This window comes from Oculina patagonica, chromosome 13, assembly GCF_052425735.1.
Source record: "Oculina patagonica isolate OP01 chromosome 13, crgOcupat, whole genome shotgun sequence".
Lineage (NCBI taxonomy): Eukaryota > Metazoa > Cnidaria > Anthozoa > Scleractinia > Oculinidae > Oculina > Oculina patagonica.
In genome coordinates, this window is record NC_135770.1 from 31,605,755 (window position 1) to 31,622,386 (window position 16,632).

The 16,632-nt window shown below is 39.8% G+C and overlaps 3 protein-coding genes and 1 pseudogene across 3 annotated transcripts in view; 1 reads left to right on the forward strand and 3 right to left on the reverse strand.

Moving 5' to 3' along the window:
- LOC144637144 (uncharacterized) overlaps window positions 1-16,632 on the forward strand; it is a 123,597-nt gene that overhangs the window by 41,451 nt on the left and 65,514 nt on the right. The gene's annotated exons all lie outside the window — the stretch shown is intronic.
- LOC144635578 (uncharacterized) lies at window positions 1,338-4,475 on the reverse strand. Its single transcript, XM_078494670.1, has 5 exons — window positions 4,340-4,475; window positions 3,283-3,512; window positions 2,432-2,743; window positions 1,866-2,068; window positions 1,338-1,416 (listed from the first exon to the last, which is right to left on the reverse strand). The coding sequence occupies exons 1-3, from the start codon at window positions 4,473-4,475 to the stop codon at window positions 2,531-2,533; spliced, it is 579 nt and encodes a 192-aa protein (XP_078350796.1). The 3' UTR covers window positions 1,338-1,416; window positions 1,866-2,068; window positions 2,432-2,530.
- LOC144636037 (uncharacterized) lies at window positions 4,422-8,999 on the reverse strand. The gene is made up of 3 exons (XM_078495178.1): window positions 8,951-8,999; window positions 7,107-8,028; window positions 4,422-5,378 (listed from the first exon to the last, which is right to left on the reverse strand). Exons 2-3 carry the CDS (start codon window positions 7,856-7,858, stop codon window positions 4,703-4,705), a joined length of 1,428 nt encoding a protein of 475 aa, XP_078351304.1. The 5' UTR covers window positions 7,859-8,028; window positions 8,951-8,999; the 3' UTR covers window positions 4,422-4,702.
- LOC144635579 (putative skeletal organic matrix protein 5 pseudogene) lies at window positions 12,288-15,530 on the reverse strand (annotated as a pseudogene).

Below are 16,632 nucleotides of genomic sequence, written 5' to 3' on the forward strand. Positions count from 1 at the left end.
GACACGTAACGTCACGCAGCATTCACGTTTTCGCTTCTTTTCTCTTCCAACGAGCAGATTTTCGTAAAAACAATAAAAAATAGATGGTTTATAACAGGAATAGCTAATTACAGGCATTTATTACAGGAACAGCTGTAAAAGTGATTTATTAGCGTATTCCATTTTTTTTTTCCGTCGAAGGCTTTAGAGCGCCAGACAAAAGCTCTTTCTTCATTTTTAATATTTAACTATGTCTGATCCTGGATGCGCTTAAATCTTTAAATGCATTTTTTTTGTTGGGATTAAGGGATGGGAGCAGAAAGGGAAAAATTATAACAGAAAGAAAAAGAAACGCCGATTCTTTCTTACTTCCTCTCCCACCCTCCCCTCTCCACCGCATATCATCGTCGAGTTTTTTTAATAGTCGCTTTTTCCCCTCCGCCCCAAGCCTTCTCTGTTTTCAAGATGGCGTTCGTGCGGCATCGGAGAACACCTTTAGCAAAAAGCGTTTTCGGTGATATGGATCGTACAAACTGTAACTGTACCTGGGCTACGATTGTTCCATGAACAAGAGATCACTGTCTTCTTGACAGATTTTGAGACTGAAATGCAGCAATCGTGAGCAGTGAGGTCAGTTAATCGTACAAATTAAGTCATATTTTTTTGACCGCTGTGTCTATATGTCCGGCAGGGTAGGCTACTCCGTAAAAACTAAAATCTTATTTTAAGACTTCTCGTCTTGTCTCAGCACCAGAACAATAGCTGAGAAGACCATTGTAGACCATTGTGACTGTATTCGTTGGAGATCTAGTGTTTTTCCAGCTGAGTCTTACAAGGAGGTTGTCAGCATTGGCATCATAGGAAGAAAAGGTCAGGATACGTGCAGCGCACATTTTAAAAATTCGCGTTAATTTAAGTCGCTTTTATTTTCGTAGCAGGCGCCTGTGTAGTTTTTGAGCGCTCGTGGCGCCTTCTCTCTTTCTACCTCGCTTTGCCGTCTTTCGTGCCTTTTGCGTTTTCCAAATACGCGCCCAAAACTACACAGGCGTCTGTTACGCAGGCTTATGACGCCCGGTTAGGGAAACGAACCCGGGCAAGACTGGTAGGAGGCAAGTGCTCTTAACGCTGCGCTATTCGACCTGCTCCCCCAGTCTAGCGCCATTCTACTGTATGCTAAATATGTTGTTTTCAGACCAAAGAAAACTACGACACATTTATTATCGAAAAATATCATTTATTAATAAACAGTCTTTCCATGGACCTATTCTCCATCCGGGGACAACGAACTAAGCTTTCCATGGTAATTCAACATTAATGCACTTTTTTATCCACATTTACATTAAAATACAAAAATGGCACGAAGCTTTTCTTCAACAACTCAAAAAAGAAACTCGTCGTCCTGGAATATACACTTCCACGGAAGATTAAAGATGAAATCTGAAAAAAAAGAAGCATAAACACCAATAAATAAACCAGCTTGACTTCCTTAGGCGCTATATACGTACGTTGGTGGGTAACTTGGAACGTCTTCAATTTTGAACCGAATTTGGGCTAAAACTTAATCAAGAGCGCCATTTTTTCCGTCTTCGAAATTGGGGGAGGGTGAGTGCTTCAAATGTTTCATTTCAGTTGTCCAACTTGTAGTTCAGAGTTGCTCAAAACCAAACGTGATTCACTCGCACGCATCTTCCTGCAGTTTTGCCGGCTGCATGTACTTGCTTGGAGTTTTGATTGCTTCAATGTATTGTCTGTGTCCTTTGTGACTGACCAGAGTGATAACTTTCGATTTCGTTTTTGCCTCAGATCGTAACGGCAGCTTTAATCAATCCCCTTATTTTTAAAGAAAAGATAACTCTGATAACGCCAACAAGTCAGTAAAATCTTACCTAGACATTTTCAACAATTTCTTCCCTCGTTCTTTCTTCCTGTGCCTGTCACAGTAGTAGCATTGACATACAGTAACATCAGAATTAACATCATCATCAGGGATGGAGATATTGAAGAAACCTACAACTTGCTGCAAGCTTGGTAAAGAAACACCTGGCTTAATTTCCTTTGTTTTCTTCTTTATAGCATCCTCCCGAAGAAGCTAGTGGATAAAGACATAAAAGTGTTTGTGAGTTTGGCCGGTGCAATCGTGATGAAATTAATCTAGTAGGTCTGAGGCCAGTTAGAAAGAAAACCCGTACAACAATCGCTGGAGTCCTTTCAAACTCAAGTTCTTTTTTCCCGCGGTCGTATTTGATCTTCACAAGTTTTTCGCGCAACGCACTTAAGATAGACAGCATTATGGCTGTTTACATTTTAGATAGATTACACATCTTGAACAATTCGGGTGAAAATTTTTAGAGTTTGTTTTTTCCTTCCTTCCATCTGCTGTTTACCTCCTTATTTGTTTGGCCGATTTTGGAAATAACATGTTAGCGTATCGAAATATACTTCCAATACCCACCTTCTATTTTTTGTAGTCCTTGTGGTTCATGTACTTTGTCCTTGTTTCAGCGTTGCTAGTTGAAGCACCTCTGTTTACCGATTTGTCTTCCCATCGAGCCTATCGCTTGACCTTAGTCCTTACGGCTGCCTGCCTTGGATGCGCGTGGCCTGGTAAAATGATTTCCTTTGCAAAAGCGATTTCATGTGCGAGAGTACGCTGGGGTCGAAGAGCAGGACGGACTGGGTACGATAATGTCTGTTGGATCACCTGACGACAAAGGAATGATCGTTTGTCGCGCTCTTTGTCCACATTCTCGTTCAAAATCATTGACTGTAAAGGAAAAAGACCAAAAAAATAGATCGCATCATATAGATAACTTCTGGTCTCAAGAACAATCAATAAACACTTTCCCTTTGCTATGTCAGTGTGTTGTAAAGGTGGATAGTAAGAAGGAAAGAGATGCTTGTCAACTACAGGATGTTGTCTTGATTCATCAAACGGATAGTGCGAGCATTATTCAAAGAAATTAAGAAAATGAAATCATAATTTGTTTTAGAATGAGGTATAACGTCTTTGTATGTTAACTATTTAGCTCCGACAGACGACAACGAACAGAACACGAATGTTTTTTTTTTGTCAATTTATTTCCTACTTATAGCGAAAAGAAAGGAAATGCGATAATCACTTAATACATCTACAATCAAAATTACTAATTTCCCAGTTATCCCCCCCACACACACACACACACACACACACACACACACAAAGACCATACAAAATGGAAATCTCTTGCTCCCATTTCCGTCCCAATCCCCATTTTTCACCGTTTTATGTCCTACATTCTTCTAGCATAAGAATTTGTCACCTACTTTTGCGCGCAAAATGCTCTCAGCCAGGGAGTACTTTGTATCTTGTGTTTGGTGTTTGATTACAATCCTCTTTCCTTTGTTTTTGTCCGCAAGACGTTTCTTTTCGCCCAGAATCGGTGAAATGGCCGTGTTCAGGTCGTGTTTGAATCCAGTTGACTCCTGCTCTGAAATAAGGTGTTTGATAAAGCGTCGGTTCTCCAAAGCCTTTCTTCCACCAATCAGCGACTTTCCTGAAACATTTATAACTCGTCTGTAAGTTTGTATTAAGCTATTGGAGTTGTTTACAAACCATACGTCAAACAGAACACTTGCTTCGGGATAAAAAACAATATCAACAAGGATAGTCCATCACAGGGTTACCACAGCGTTAAATTCGCCGATACCCATTTATACACCTGGGTGGAGATAGGCACAATGAGATCTTAAGGTCATTGCCCTGTATTGCATTGCGCATCCTTACTGCGCAGAATTTTACGCGTATTGAGTGCGCGCGCGCGCGCGAACATCAACAAAATGGCGGCTTTTTTCTATGTGGCTTAGTCCGCGAGAGAAGTAAATTTTCACTTTCTCCTAAACGAGCCTGGTGACTTATCAATTTTTTCTCATATTTTTGGTGTAGCGATCAAATTCTTTCTGTAAAATGAAAACAGATCAATTCATGTGTTTGAAAAATAAATTATCGCTAAAAAAGTGTACTTTGCCAGTACTCGCAGAGGAATTATAATGGAATTATATGGAATATACATGGTCTTCCTGCTCCTAAACGAATCTGGTGACCCCCCTTTTTTATTTCAAAATATAAGTTCCCTTAAAGTAATAAACCAGTAGGCGAAGTTTGGTTAAAAAATTGTGTTCAGTTCTATTTCAGGGCAATGACCTTAAGTAAAGTGACCTGCCCAAGAATTCAACGCAATGCCCCCGGACCGCTCCATCTGGAATCCAGTGCACAATCCATTAGGCCACCGCTTCTTTCAAAAAGCCAGTACTATTATTTTAATTCTTATCCCTTACTAAAATAATAAGCCCACCAATCTTCCGTCAGTCTGGTTTTGCTCACCTTGCCGCAGTTCTGTTGATGCTGTTGGTGGTGGTATAATTGGAAGAGTCAAAGGTGGTTCATCTGCAGACGAGACAAACAGTTCTCCAGAAGACGCCTCACATTTAGATTCGTATTCACCATCGTCACCCTCCATTCTTATCACCACTTCTTCTCTGCTTATTTCTTTGTCGACATTGTTCACCGTGTCCAGTTCCTCGCGTTGTGATTTTTCTCTTGTGTAGATAATTTCTTCACCGTCATTCAGTCCATAGGTATCACGACTTCATTCCGTGGCGCCACAGGTGTCTTACAGGACTCTGTTGAGGAACTATCGGTTGCCATGGACAAGGTAAGTGTCAATTCATCAGAAGCAGTAGGCAGTTAAAACAAGCTAGAAGATTCCTTGGATGTAGATGGGAGTGGTGACTCATGATCAGGGACTGTCAGTTCGGATGATGTAGATAGACCAAGCCTCGACTGGGTTGTTAGCGGTACAGGACTGGGAACAGTTTTCTCTGTTAGACTGGAGGGCGGAGTCGATGAACGTGTTGCGGAGGTCAAATCAGAAGCACAAATGTCCGACTCGGATGTCAGTGAGATTACTGACACTGATGTCGAAGATGCAGATCGTGGTGTTTTAGTCGGCGTCCAAGTTGGTAAATCAGATAGGGACGATGTTGTGGATGAAAAATCCAGGGATTTCGATTCTGGGACCTCATTAACCGTCCAAACTTCGGTTCCAGGCTTGTTAGTAAGTCTATGAACAGCCATCAACGGAGTAGATTTTGGCGTGTCAGTTAGTGTCCATATTTTCTGTCCTTGTGTTGCATGGTCAGTTGATTGATAGGATTCCCGGGCTGATTTAGGTCTTCTTGGAGATGTGTTTGGTGTGGATTTAGGACTGGCGCCTTTGGATGATTTCTTGTTACGTCTCATGGCCGTCCTGTCAAAAATCACTTCCTCGTCACTCAGCTCCTCACTCAGGTAACCAGTTGAAGGAATATTTAATCCGAACACTCGATCGTGACGCCGTCGCCATCGCTTCTTACAAATACTCCTGAAGAGGAAATTTGTGGAAATAAATAAATAAATTAGTTAGTTGAAATTCAGGAGTTTTGCCTCTTCTATAAAGTACTCGAGAGTACTTTTTTGGTGACAATTTGGTTAATAAGGGGATTTAGCGATTCATGAAAAAATCCCTAATTTAAGTTCTGTACTTCTTTGGAATTTCATACGTTTAACTGAGGAGACTCAAAGTAAAAAACTGACAGTTAGAAAAAAAGTCGCTATGAGAAGTATGCACAGTTTATAATGTACATTTGTTGGTCAGAGAAGACCAACCCTAAAACAGGGTTACATTTTCAAGGACTTTCCAGGACCCTACTTGGAAATTTCAAGGACTTTTTTCTATGAAATTTACCCCAAATCAACGATATTCCAGTCTGTTGTGCCGTTGATGTTCTTAAAACAATCGCCCATTTTCGCGGTCTTCTCGTTGCCTTAAAGATGATTTCCAGTCCGTACTGCGCAGACTCAGGGTTTGTTTTCATTTTTGTTTTGAATTCGTTAAAACGTTACACTTCGGTGATAGCGTACATGAAGTTTTTTAGTTCGCCATTACGGATCGTTTCGTTCAAGAATTCACGATGAGCTAAAACGTCCGTTTGAAATACCGTCGAGCTTCTTTTACTCGTTATTATTGTTTTGCAAGGATATCTGGCGTTAATAATGAAGAAAAAGGTAAGTTTTGTCCCGGAATTTTTATTTTTGCTGGTAAACATTCTTCTGTTTGTGAGGCTCACAAACATTGCAGGCGGAGATTGCGCAGTACGGACTGGAAATCATCTTTAAAGCCTTTTGACTTTCAATAAAAAATCAAGGACTTTTAAGGACCGAAAACCAATTTCAAGTACTTTCAAGGCCTTGAAATCGAACTCTTGAAATTCAAGGGTTTTCAAGACGCGTACGAACTCTGCCAAAACTACAAATTGTCGCCAGTAAAAACTACTGTCAAATTAGATCATGAAAAACATTCAAAAAATTTTCACAAATTAAATATGCAGTTACCTTATTGTTACTTATTTTCGCGGGTACTTAATTTCGCGAAAATGGAACAGGAATATTTCGCGAGACTTAATTTTCGCGATTTGGCCAAAAATACGTAATTAGCATTAGAAATACAATAGAAAACGTTTAGAACTAATATTCGCGGGTCTTTAATATCGCGATTTTTTTGAAAATCGCGAAAATCGCGAAAATTAAGTCCCGCGAAAATAAGTAACAATAAGGTACTAGTTGTTTATTGTTATTTATCGTCTGTACCTCTCTTAATTGAATGATTGGTTTTAAGATAGTCACTGAAGTCCTGAGCGCCTCATTAAAAAATTGTTATTTTAATTAACAGTACACGCTCGTGTCATATGCCTACTCTATTAGACTTCTTCTTTCATGAAAATCCATGAATATCGTCAGTACCTCCTCTATCCCAGAAAGGATGCAATGCTACCGAACTGTAAAGTTTGTTGTTAAAGGATGCTTTGCGAATATATCAGTACTAAAACGTTACAGTGAGCCTCAATTATCTTTTTTGTGTGTAGATTAAATAGTTAATTCTTCCTTTTGATTGTATACATTAAATTTAAATCAACTTCTGAGAATTTAGCACTGCGTCAAGACAAAATAGACGGTGAACTTAGTTACTACTCGTTATAAGTCTTTTTTGGAAATATTCAACTGATGTGTTTAAAGAAAATAAATAAAAAAACTGACAGGATCAGGAACTCACCACAGACGTGGAACACCAGTATAACTTAACAAACACATCAAAATTCCTGCCAAGATTCCTGCAATAATGGCCGCCGTAGAATCTGAGTTCTCTGGGTCTTCAGTCTTGGAATCAGATTTCTTCTTCTTTTTGAAACGTTTGCCTTTTTTACTCTCGTCTAACTTGGCGTGTTCGTAAGCCACATTCCAACGAATACCTGAGGATGTCTTCATTCCAGGGTAAGCAGCCATCTTGTGTTTTGGTATCGCTGATGTGCCGCCACGTCGTGTTGACCCTTCGTGTCCAGTCACCTTTGGTTCGCCATGCGGTAAAGAGTCGTCCTTGTCATCATTACTGTGTGAAGATTTCTCTTCATTTTTTTCAGCAGTATCGCCTTCCGTTAAAATCCAATCTGATTCTCCATCAGCCTTATCGACTGTGGGAATAACCGTTTCCTCAGTCGGTAGAATCATCAACTTGAGCCGTGGAGCGTTAATTTTCATCTTGTAAGGTTCACCCGTGCCAGATGATTGTGGGGTGTTTTGGAAATCAAATGCATCCTCGCCTTTGCCTTTTCCCAAGCTAGAAGCCAATGAAGACTTTCTAGCACCAAGGAATGAAGCGAGCACTTTCAGTTTGCGCATTCTCGCTGATCGTCTCATGGAGAACTTTCGCTTGGTGGAGGCATTTTTAATCTTGTCATTTGTGACATCTGTAGTCAATTTCATGGTATTTAAGCCGTTCTTTGATGTCGGTTGAACATTTCCGTCCATTGAGCCAATTCGTTGATCATCGAATGAGAATGAATCTGTGATTGGTGTTGTGTGGACGGGAAACTTGTGTTGTCTGGAGCGAAGCGGTACATCAGCATTTCTCGCTGAAGGATTCTTGAATCCCGCGGTCACTTCGCTGTAAGACTTCGTGAATGGATTGTTCGATTCTTCTGAAAATTGAAAGAAGAAAATACAGAATTTTGTTTAAATGCAAGTTCCAAATATAGGTTTAAGAAATTTAAAGAATTATATTTAAAGAAGTGAAAAGACTGTTCTAGGAACCCAGTGTTGAAGTGCAAGAAAAATTTCAACAACAACAAAAATGAAAACACCCGGCCACAATAATCATGCTACAAAACTACTTGCAAAATAACTTAAATCATTTTTGTGAGCGTCGATAATGAACTCTTACCTCCTTACGATGAAAAATACATTTTGCAGCGGTGAAGCTAATAATAGTAAAGGCGCAAAGAAGTTTGCTATCGATAACCGAACCAGCGTTTGCCGAAGTGATCCACGACAATTTGAAAGTGAAAAGTCCCGTGTTTCCCTTTCTTGCTCTTCCTCTAAAGTGCTGAACACTTAATTTAAACATTTTTTAAAGCTACAGACCGATTCTTATTCATAAAGCAGTTGAATATCGATCTTGGATGCATTTGACTGAATTTTCGCCACTTTCAAAGCTGTTCGAAGCCAACTTGAACTAAGTGTAGAAGACGTCGCGCTTAGCCAATCAGGAGCGAGAAATTTTGCCGCCAATCAGGAAAAAGCGCGGCAAGCGCGAAATTCGGGAAAAGGAAACCGCGCCCGCCTTCTTTAATAAAAAGAGCGAAAAGTTTTCACCTCGTCCTTAATAGCCGTAGTAGCAACTCGGTATGTGGGAAAAAAGGTTCTTTCCTTGCCATGTTTACCTTTGCGGCTGTATTGAGTCAAGTTGAGTACGTTCTGCAAATAACAGGAAACTAACCTGTTTCTTATTTAGAATTTTTGGCAAGTCCAGATTTCCGTCGCGAGGTTTTATCTGAAGCCTATTTAAAAGTCACGTTTTCTAATAAATTGCAAAGGCGAGTTTAATGGATTGGTGTCTCTTACCTTTGCAAACTGCGTTTGATACCAGGAAGAAAAGAAATATAAATATGAAAACTTTTTTCTTGTCCATTTTCAGCATTGTGCCATCACTCATAACCCAATGCATTCCCGTACGAGTTTGTAACATTTGACCTCACAAACGCACATTGACGTCAGAATCGCGCGCCTTAGCGCGCGCTAACCGTAACGCAATAAAGAGTAACGCAAGTTAAATTCATGATAACCCAAATACACGACACAAATAGTTGTTTTATTTTAAAATAACGAAGACTGAGTTATTCATTCATTTTGCTCTTCTTGTCATTGCTACTTATACATAACTCCAAGAGAGAGTATTTTCTTATAGCTGCGCATGAGTAGATCCCACAACGCGTTTAATCTCGTTCCTAGAGCCTGCGAGCAGGAGGGCATTTTGCGTGCGCATGCGTGCAACCGCTGTACAAAGACCGCGTAATCTTGGGAATAAAAATGGCGCGGAAGATTCAAACTTTGTTTTTTGTGCTGTTTATCGTCACATAATTTCATATAGACGTAAATTTCGCTAAAAAAAGTGTTTTGTGTGTGGCAAGGCTCTTATAAAGCAGATTTTCTGGCCTGCTTCGGGATCGTTGTTGCAAATAATGGGAAAATATGTGGGACAGGTAGGAAAGCCTTCACCGACAAAAATCAAACAGGCCGTAAAAGAGGAAAACATTTATCCGTGTGCTGGAGTGTGATATATTAGGATCCAAACTTCACATCAAATCAATTGCTGTAATACAGGCAGAGTGCGAGCAATATTATAGCTTGTCGGGAGATGTTTTGCCTAAAGGGACGGCCACCAAAGAAAAGGGTTTTCCCTGAGGGGAACGACATGTTTGGGTGTTCTGCACATGATAATGCAGCTCACTGATGACTCCAAAGCAAAGCCAACTTGCCCTCGACTGGCAAACAGGGTTTCCTGGAACAAGAACTGCAGTTCTTTAAAACACATTTAGGCGACACAGAAGTAAAACAGCCGTTATAACAGAATGAACATCAAACTTAAAGAAATAAACGTTGAATTAAAAATTGAAAATAACATTGTTTATAGTTAAAAATTATTTCTTAAGACATTTTATACAGCAGTTATTAGAACGTTTCTGAAAAATAAATATATCGCTTGTTCATTTCATGCTATGTTTTGACTGGTGATCAAGGCTAGATTTTGATAAAGGAGCCAAAAATGTACTAATTAACATAGTAAAATGTAAACAAATAGTCTACCAGCAAAGAATTACCATAACACTTTAAAATTAAGACCGATCGCAGTAATTCTTTTCTTGTTCAACAGAATAATTGTGGTATCATTGAAATGTGAAGTTATTTTGACCAATGCTCACGTTTAAGGAAATAATCACAAACGATAGTTTCTCTGTTAGGATAAACCAGCGAGAACGTAGGTTAAAGAAAGCTAAAAATTTCCACAATTGACCATTTTTTAACGCTACCTTCGCAGCATTAGACGATAGTTTAAGTACTTCAGGCTCCATATATCATCGGTAGACGCTGGAGATCAAGGCTAGATTTTGAGATTTTTGCATTGTGAGAACGACTAAATTGTAGTTTTATGACAAATCTGAACAAAATCATGACCACTCGCTCAAACCCGGGATACTTGATTATAACATCGTATAGTTAAAACTGCTGTTTTATACTTTAGTACTAAGTAGCTGTAGCGCTTTGTCCGTTTAGATCTTCCGGCTATTAAAAACATGGGCAAGGTATTTAGGTTCTCGACATACGGTCGCCATTTTGTCCACGTGCAATGTTTAATACACATAGCCAAAGTCGATCAGATAAACAGCACGCCGACACCAAACTTTGCTTGTTGTTGTCAGAAGATAAAGCAAGGACTCTTAGTATTGTATACAGCAAGTAAAACTTAAAACACGTTTCATTTTGAGCTAGAAATCAGGCCATAAATTGTGGAAAATATGTAAACAATCGATAGCAGAACTTCTCTGTCGTGCGCACTAGTCCATATCGACGCATGCGCACGCAAAATGCCCTCCTGCTGAGCCTGCGTTCCCTATAACCAGTAGAAACTAAACGGCTCTAGGGTCTGGGTGTCTGGGCTAATCAGGAGGCTAATCTGACCCCGAACCAGGAAATCCTGATTTAATTGTGCGCGTGGTGAAACGGACACGTTTTCAATAGCCAATCAAATTTGGTCGCCTTTGTGGCGGGCTTTCAGATTAATTAGCCTAGAGGTCCCGATCCCTGCCACAGACCAGAAGTATCGCGGCTATATGGCCCGACTTGTGAGCATGCGCAGAGTACTCGCGTTCTCTATTTTCAGCCAATCAGATTTGTCATTATTTGCCAATGGGTGTCAATATTATTATTGGCAGAAGAAATGAATGGCGTGTAGAGTAACACAAGCCTGGTGCAGCCTCGCCCTCGCGGACCACCCCTCTTTTTCTTCCCTGCTCTCCACTGGCTAGTGTGACTTATGCAAGTTGCCTTGCTGTGCATGTCGGTTTCCATTACGTTTTCCAAATGTTCAGAGATTTTATCTGTTCATAATTGAAAAAGGTAGCAGAAAACTTAATCTGCAATACAACAGTCCTTCGACTCCACGCACAACGAGCACATACTGAGCCATACTGAGCATGACCATAACTGAGAATCGAACGAGGATTCGTCGCGTACGAAAGATGACACCTCTCTTTTTGGAGATCATGGGCGGGTCACCTCCATGGCTTCTACGGTTAAGGCGCTAGGCTTACCCAATGCCACGGGCCCGCTGTCATGAGGCCCCTGTTTCGAGCACACGCTAATTATAGTTTTGATTCCGTAGTCACTTTTAACTGTAGCTATTAAATTGACGATCTTTGTTTTCTGGCAATAAAATGGCATTTCTTACACTTACCATTTCCTCGAGTGTGGCCGCTTAACAGACCTAAACAGAGGTTCAACTTAAAAAAAAAATCATTAAATTTTGAAAACTCAAACAATATACTTCGCCCCCTTTTTAAAATGGCGGGGCTAAGATAGACCATGGCTTTATTTTGGACATTGTATGTCAGCCTTTGTCCTGGTGTTTGTCATATTTATACGTCGACGGTTTTGAATTTAAAGGATCTTGTGCACTAACCGAAGCCATAAATTTTAAAAATGTTAATCTACTTAGATTCTACATTCCGTAACCTTTCCAGAGATATATAACTAGCCGTTGTTTCACCAAAAATGACTCGCGTACGAAACATTTTCCCGAAAGGCACCCGAAAAGGTTATCAGTAACCTTAAACAAACTACTACGTTAACGTAAGATCACAAAACCACTTCTTTGTTTGCAAATGCAAAATGCCATTTTTTAATTGCCCAGCAGTAAAAAAACAAACACAAAACAAAGCTACAATTGAAAGGCACTTATACTAACTGCTGTCGCGTATGTTCATCTTTTCAACGTGACGAGCAGACTAACTAATGTAGCGTGCCAAAGTTTTACAGTTTATTAAGTAAGTATAACTTCTATTTAAACTCGGGTTGGCGAGGCTGGTTTGGCCCTTAAGAAGTACATGCCAATATGTCGAGCTCGAGGAAATTATAATAACAATAAATACAAAACTATAACATAACTTAGCATAACCACACTGACCTACTATTGGTAATCGCGCAATCTGATTGGCTACACAGGTGCCTACTATCGATCTGTAGAAGGCTCTCGGAGCGCGCGCTTAGTCTTTGCTGAATTTTATCAATCAAAACCTTCAATAAATCAATTCTAGCGATATTCTGAGTTTAATAGATCGGTCAGTGGGTTATGCTAACACAATTAGACGGCTCGCTCTCGGTTTCTACGGCTTTTGATAGTTGGCTCGGGGCTTCGCCCCTCGCCAACTATCAGCCGGTAGAAACCTCGAGCTTGCCGTCTAATTGTTAAATATAGCCGAAAAACAATATATAATACAAGTTAACTAAAGAGATGTATTAAAATCAAACTAGCCTAGATCATAAAATGTAACAAATTCTTTTGCCTGCTATCGGTGAAGATTAATAAATGTATATTACAGCTGTAACTGTCTGACAGCTTTCTTGACTAGTATAGTGCCCGGGGAACTCCGATATGAAAGGGCGGGGTGCTCGTCGTCGCGCTTAGGGATGTAAATTTCGGAACGTAACTCATTCGGTAGGGAGTTCCACACTTTGGCACCGGTAAAAGATGTAGAATTCATTGGCCTAAGTTTACAAAAACACTCAGTTCTTTACTATTAATGCAAAATCTCATCCGTTGATGTCGGCACTACGAATCAATTCACGAATTAATAACTAGTAATCAGTATTTTTTTACTGAAACGTGACGATTGCAGTATCAACAGTACAACAGACATTATGGTTGTGCAGCTACAACTTAATTTTATGGCACTGCCTTTGATTCGTGACATGATCACCTGAAGCTCGTGATCAGAACCACAACGGTACAGTTGCTAGGGCCCGTTATCGCAAACGCGTTCCCGGACTGTCCAAAGTATGTTCTCTTACAGTAAAACCCGGAGATCCATGAACGCCTAAAATTATTTCTGTGTAACATTTTGTACATTTTTGGTCAAAGTGGGAAAGGGCTAAATCCTAGAAATGATTATAATTCACAATCTGGGCTGTCCCAAAGATGCTCGGCCTCTTTTTGGTAACTTTTCATCTTTCCAGCACCTTTTTTTCTTTTCGAGCAACAACCTTTTTGCAATTTTGAGCAGCTTTTAGCAATTTGAAGACCGAAGATTTTCGGAGTGTTGCCGGTTCGAAGGCCACACTTCCGAAGATTAACGAAATTTGCCGAAGATTACAGAAAACGTTCAGTAGATGCTTCAACTATTGGATCATTCAGCATTATGATCTCATCGGCGTCTTCATGATTGTTCTGAGTGAAAGAAATCCTTGTAATTTAACAATATTTTTGTAAAAAATGTCATTTAGATATTTCTGTTGCAGTTTAATTGCATGAAAATGCCTATTCAAACCGGGCTTTTTTGGACCTTCCGGGACCGCGAAGGGGGGCGTTTAAAAGCCCCCTATATAACTTCCAGAATATTTAAGCAATCAAATGAAACTTGTAGGATGTATAGTATGTTCGAACATCTATCTTTTGGTATACGTCACGTGGGATGATGACATGACACATCACGTGACAATTACATCATGATGTCAAAACAGCCACCATCTTGGATTTCAAAATTTTTCCAAAACGTCAAAAAACCACCCAAAATTACTGATTGCAGAAAAGTACTCAAAAACAATAAAACTGTGTTTAAAAACCGTAAAAAGTTGAAAATAATTGCATGAAAAATAATTTTCATTAATATAAACACGAAAATTTAAAATTTGGGAAAACATACCTGGCAAAATGCCGTTGCCATGGCGATATCAAGTTCATGACACAAACACCTATCCTACCAAATTATTTCCAGATAAATTTTAGATAAACTCGCAAAGTTTGGCAGCGTTTGGCTGAAGCTTGAAAAAGTTATAAGCATTCAAAGTCAGCGCGGGCCTCAAAAGCCCCCCGCGGTCTGAATGGAGTTAGTATAAATCTAGAGATTTTTCTTCTTCAAAAGCAACGCGTGTTTTGGATCTTTTAATTTGGAGCAACGTTCAAGCATCGTTTTAAGAAATTTCAAGCATATTTGGGACAGCCCTGTTAACAACACCATCGATGCAGTTTTTTAAACAATTCTGCTCTCAGACGCATTGTCTATCCGTGTCTGCTCGTTTCAACATCTCTTCAGTAAACCGGCTATCGTTCATAGTTATAATTTTTTGCTTATGCATACATGTAAGCTCTGAAATAGAAAAACAACAACAATTATTTATTAACCGTAATTTAATTTATTTAAGGATAAATGGTGGAAGAAAAAGCCAGCTCTTTGAAACGAAACTTTTATCTATTCTTTTTCTTTTGGTTAACTATGTTGACTGTTTCATTAATTATATTACACCTAAAACTACACTTATGTGTTTGAAGTCACATCCGACATGGTTTCATGGCCGTTTATTTGAAAGGTTATTGGTTTATTCGTCAGTGCACCAAAATATATCCCATGGCCTTGATGTGTTTGCTTCCATTATCTGGACCCCATGCAGCCTCGTTTCCACACGTGTTGGAGTCATCAGGACTTCCTCCAGTACCAAACCCGATTCTGGAATCACAGCTGTCGCAGTGTTTTTGTTCATTACCAAGGATACCGATTCTTGCTTTAGAATGTGAAGTAGAAGTACCAATAGCATTGAATCCTTCTTTGATACAGTCGGTCTGTAAGGAAGCCTTTAAACCAATTAGCCTCTTCCATGTTTTAAGACCCAGTGAGGTGGGGCGGTATTGTCCGTCAGCGATCAGTGAGTACAGAGAGTTGGCCTGCTTGTTGATGACAATGAAGTTGATCTGTTGGCCGATCTTCATACCAAGACAAATCTTGGAGAAGGATGTGTTCCAGTAGGTCGGTAACTTAGTCTCTTGTGAATCAAACCCAGTCTCCCCTCCAGCAAGGTTGTATGCACTTTTGTTACGCCAGTACCCAGAGTCATAATGAAAAGTTTTCTGAGAAGGACGAGGAACAAATGACATCTCATAAAACGTTTCGAATGTTCTTTTTGCAAATTTGAAATGACAATTAGAAGACTACAGAAAAATAAGATAATTTTCAAAAGTTACGCGATGTTTAAGAGGGCGTCTTTCTTAGAAGCACCCACTCAATCTCGCTTAAAAAATAATTTTGCCTGAAACTCTGTCAGCTGAAAGACATTACCAAGGCAAGAACTAAAACAGATATGGTTTGATTTGAAATGATATTCTGGCCGCGTTAGGAGCCTTAAAATATTTTCCCTTGTCGGCGCCGGTCACAACGTCTCGAAAATTGAAAAATATGCACTTTACGTAACACTGTAAAATATTTATTTCGCATCATCCAGCCGCAAATTTTATATCAACTTGCTCATAAACCTTTCTAGTTTTACAAGACAGTCACAATTTGCCTCTCAATTCTCCTGAAAAGGCAAAATCGAGCGTATTATGACCACTACTAATCGCCTTTGAGCAAAGGCTGTAAATTGGCTTCGATTTAGAGGCTATTTTTTAAATTTTGGGACCAACCTAATACTTCTAGCCTATCCAGCCGACAAGAGTAGTCGTTTATCTACAAATATGTGCAAAATCCCATGTACGTTTTCAATATTTCAAAAATTATGACCGTTTTTATCAGCACATGTACCAGCATTTTCGATTTTTCGCCTATATTAAAATCGACTTCTCTCGAGCAGATTTTGACACACATACAGCCTACCTGCTTCTCATCTCGGCTTATGTCCAACGTTAGACGGTTAACAATCCCCAGATTGCTATAAAATCTCATAATAACTCCAGCAAATTGGTAGGTATTGCCTTCAAAACTTGAGCACCACGGCATCTATCGAGTCCCTTGTTAGCGAGCGAAAGCCCGAATCCAAGGCTACATTTCGCACTAAATACCCCATTAAACACCGTTTCAGAGCCGTTTTTCTTCGAGAATCAGACAAAAGACCCTCCGAGACTGGTATTTAGAGAACATAGCCGTGATTTGAGGTCTTAAATTCCGAAGAAACAACACCATTTACAGTGTACATCTCGACAATCGATACTGTGTGATGCTGTTTCCGCAGAGGTCCGCATAAATGGGGAGACCGCTGCTCGC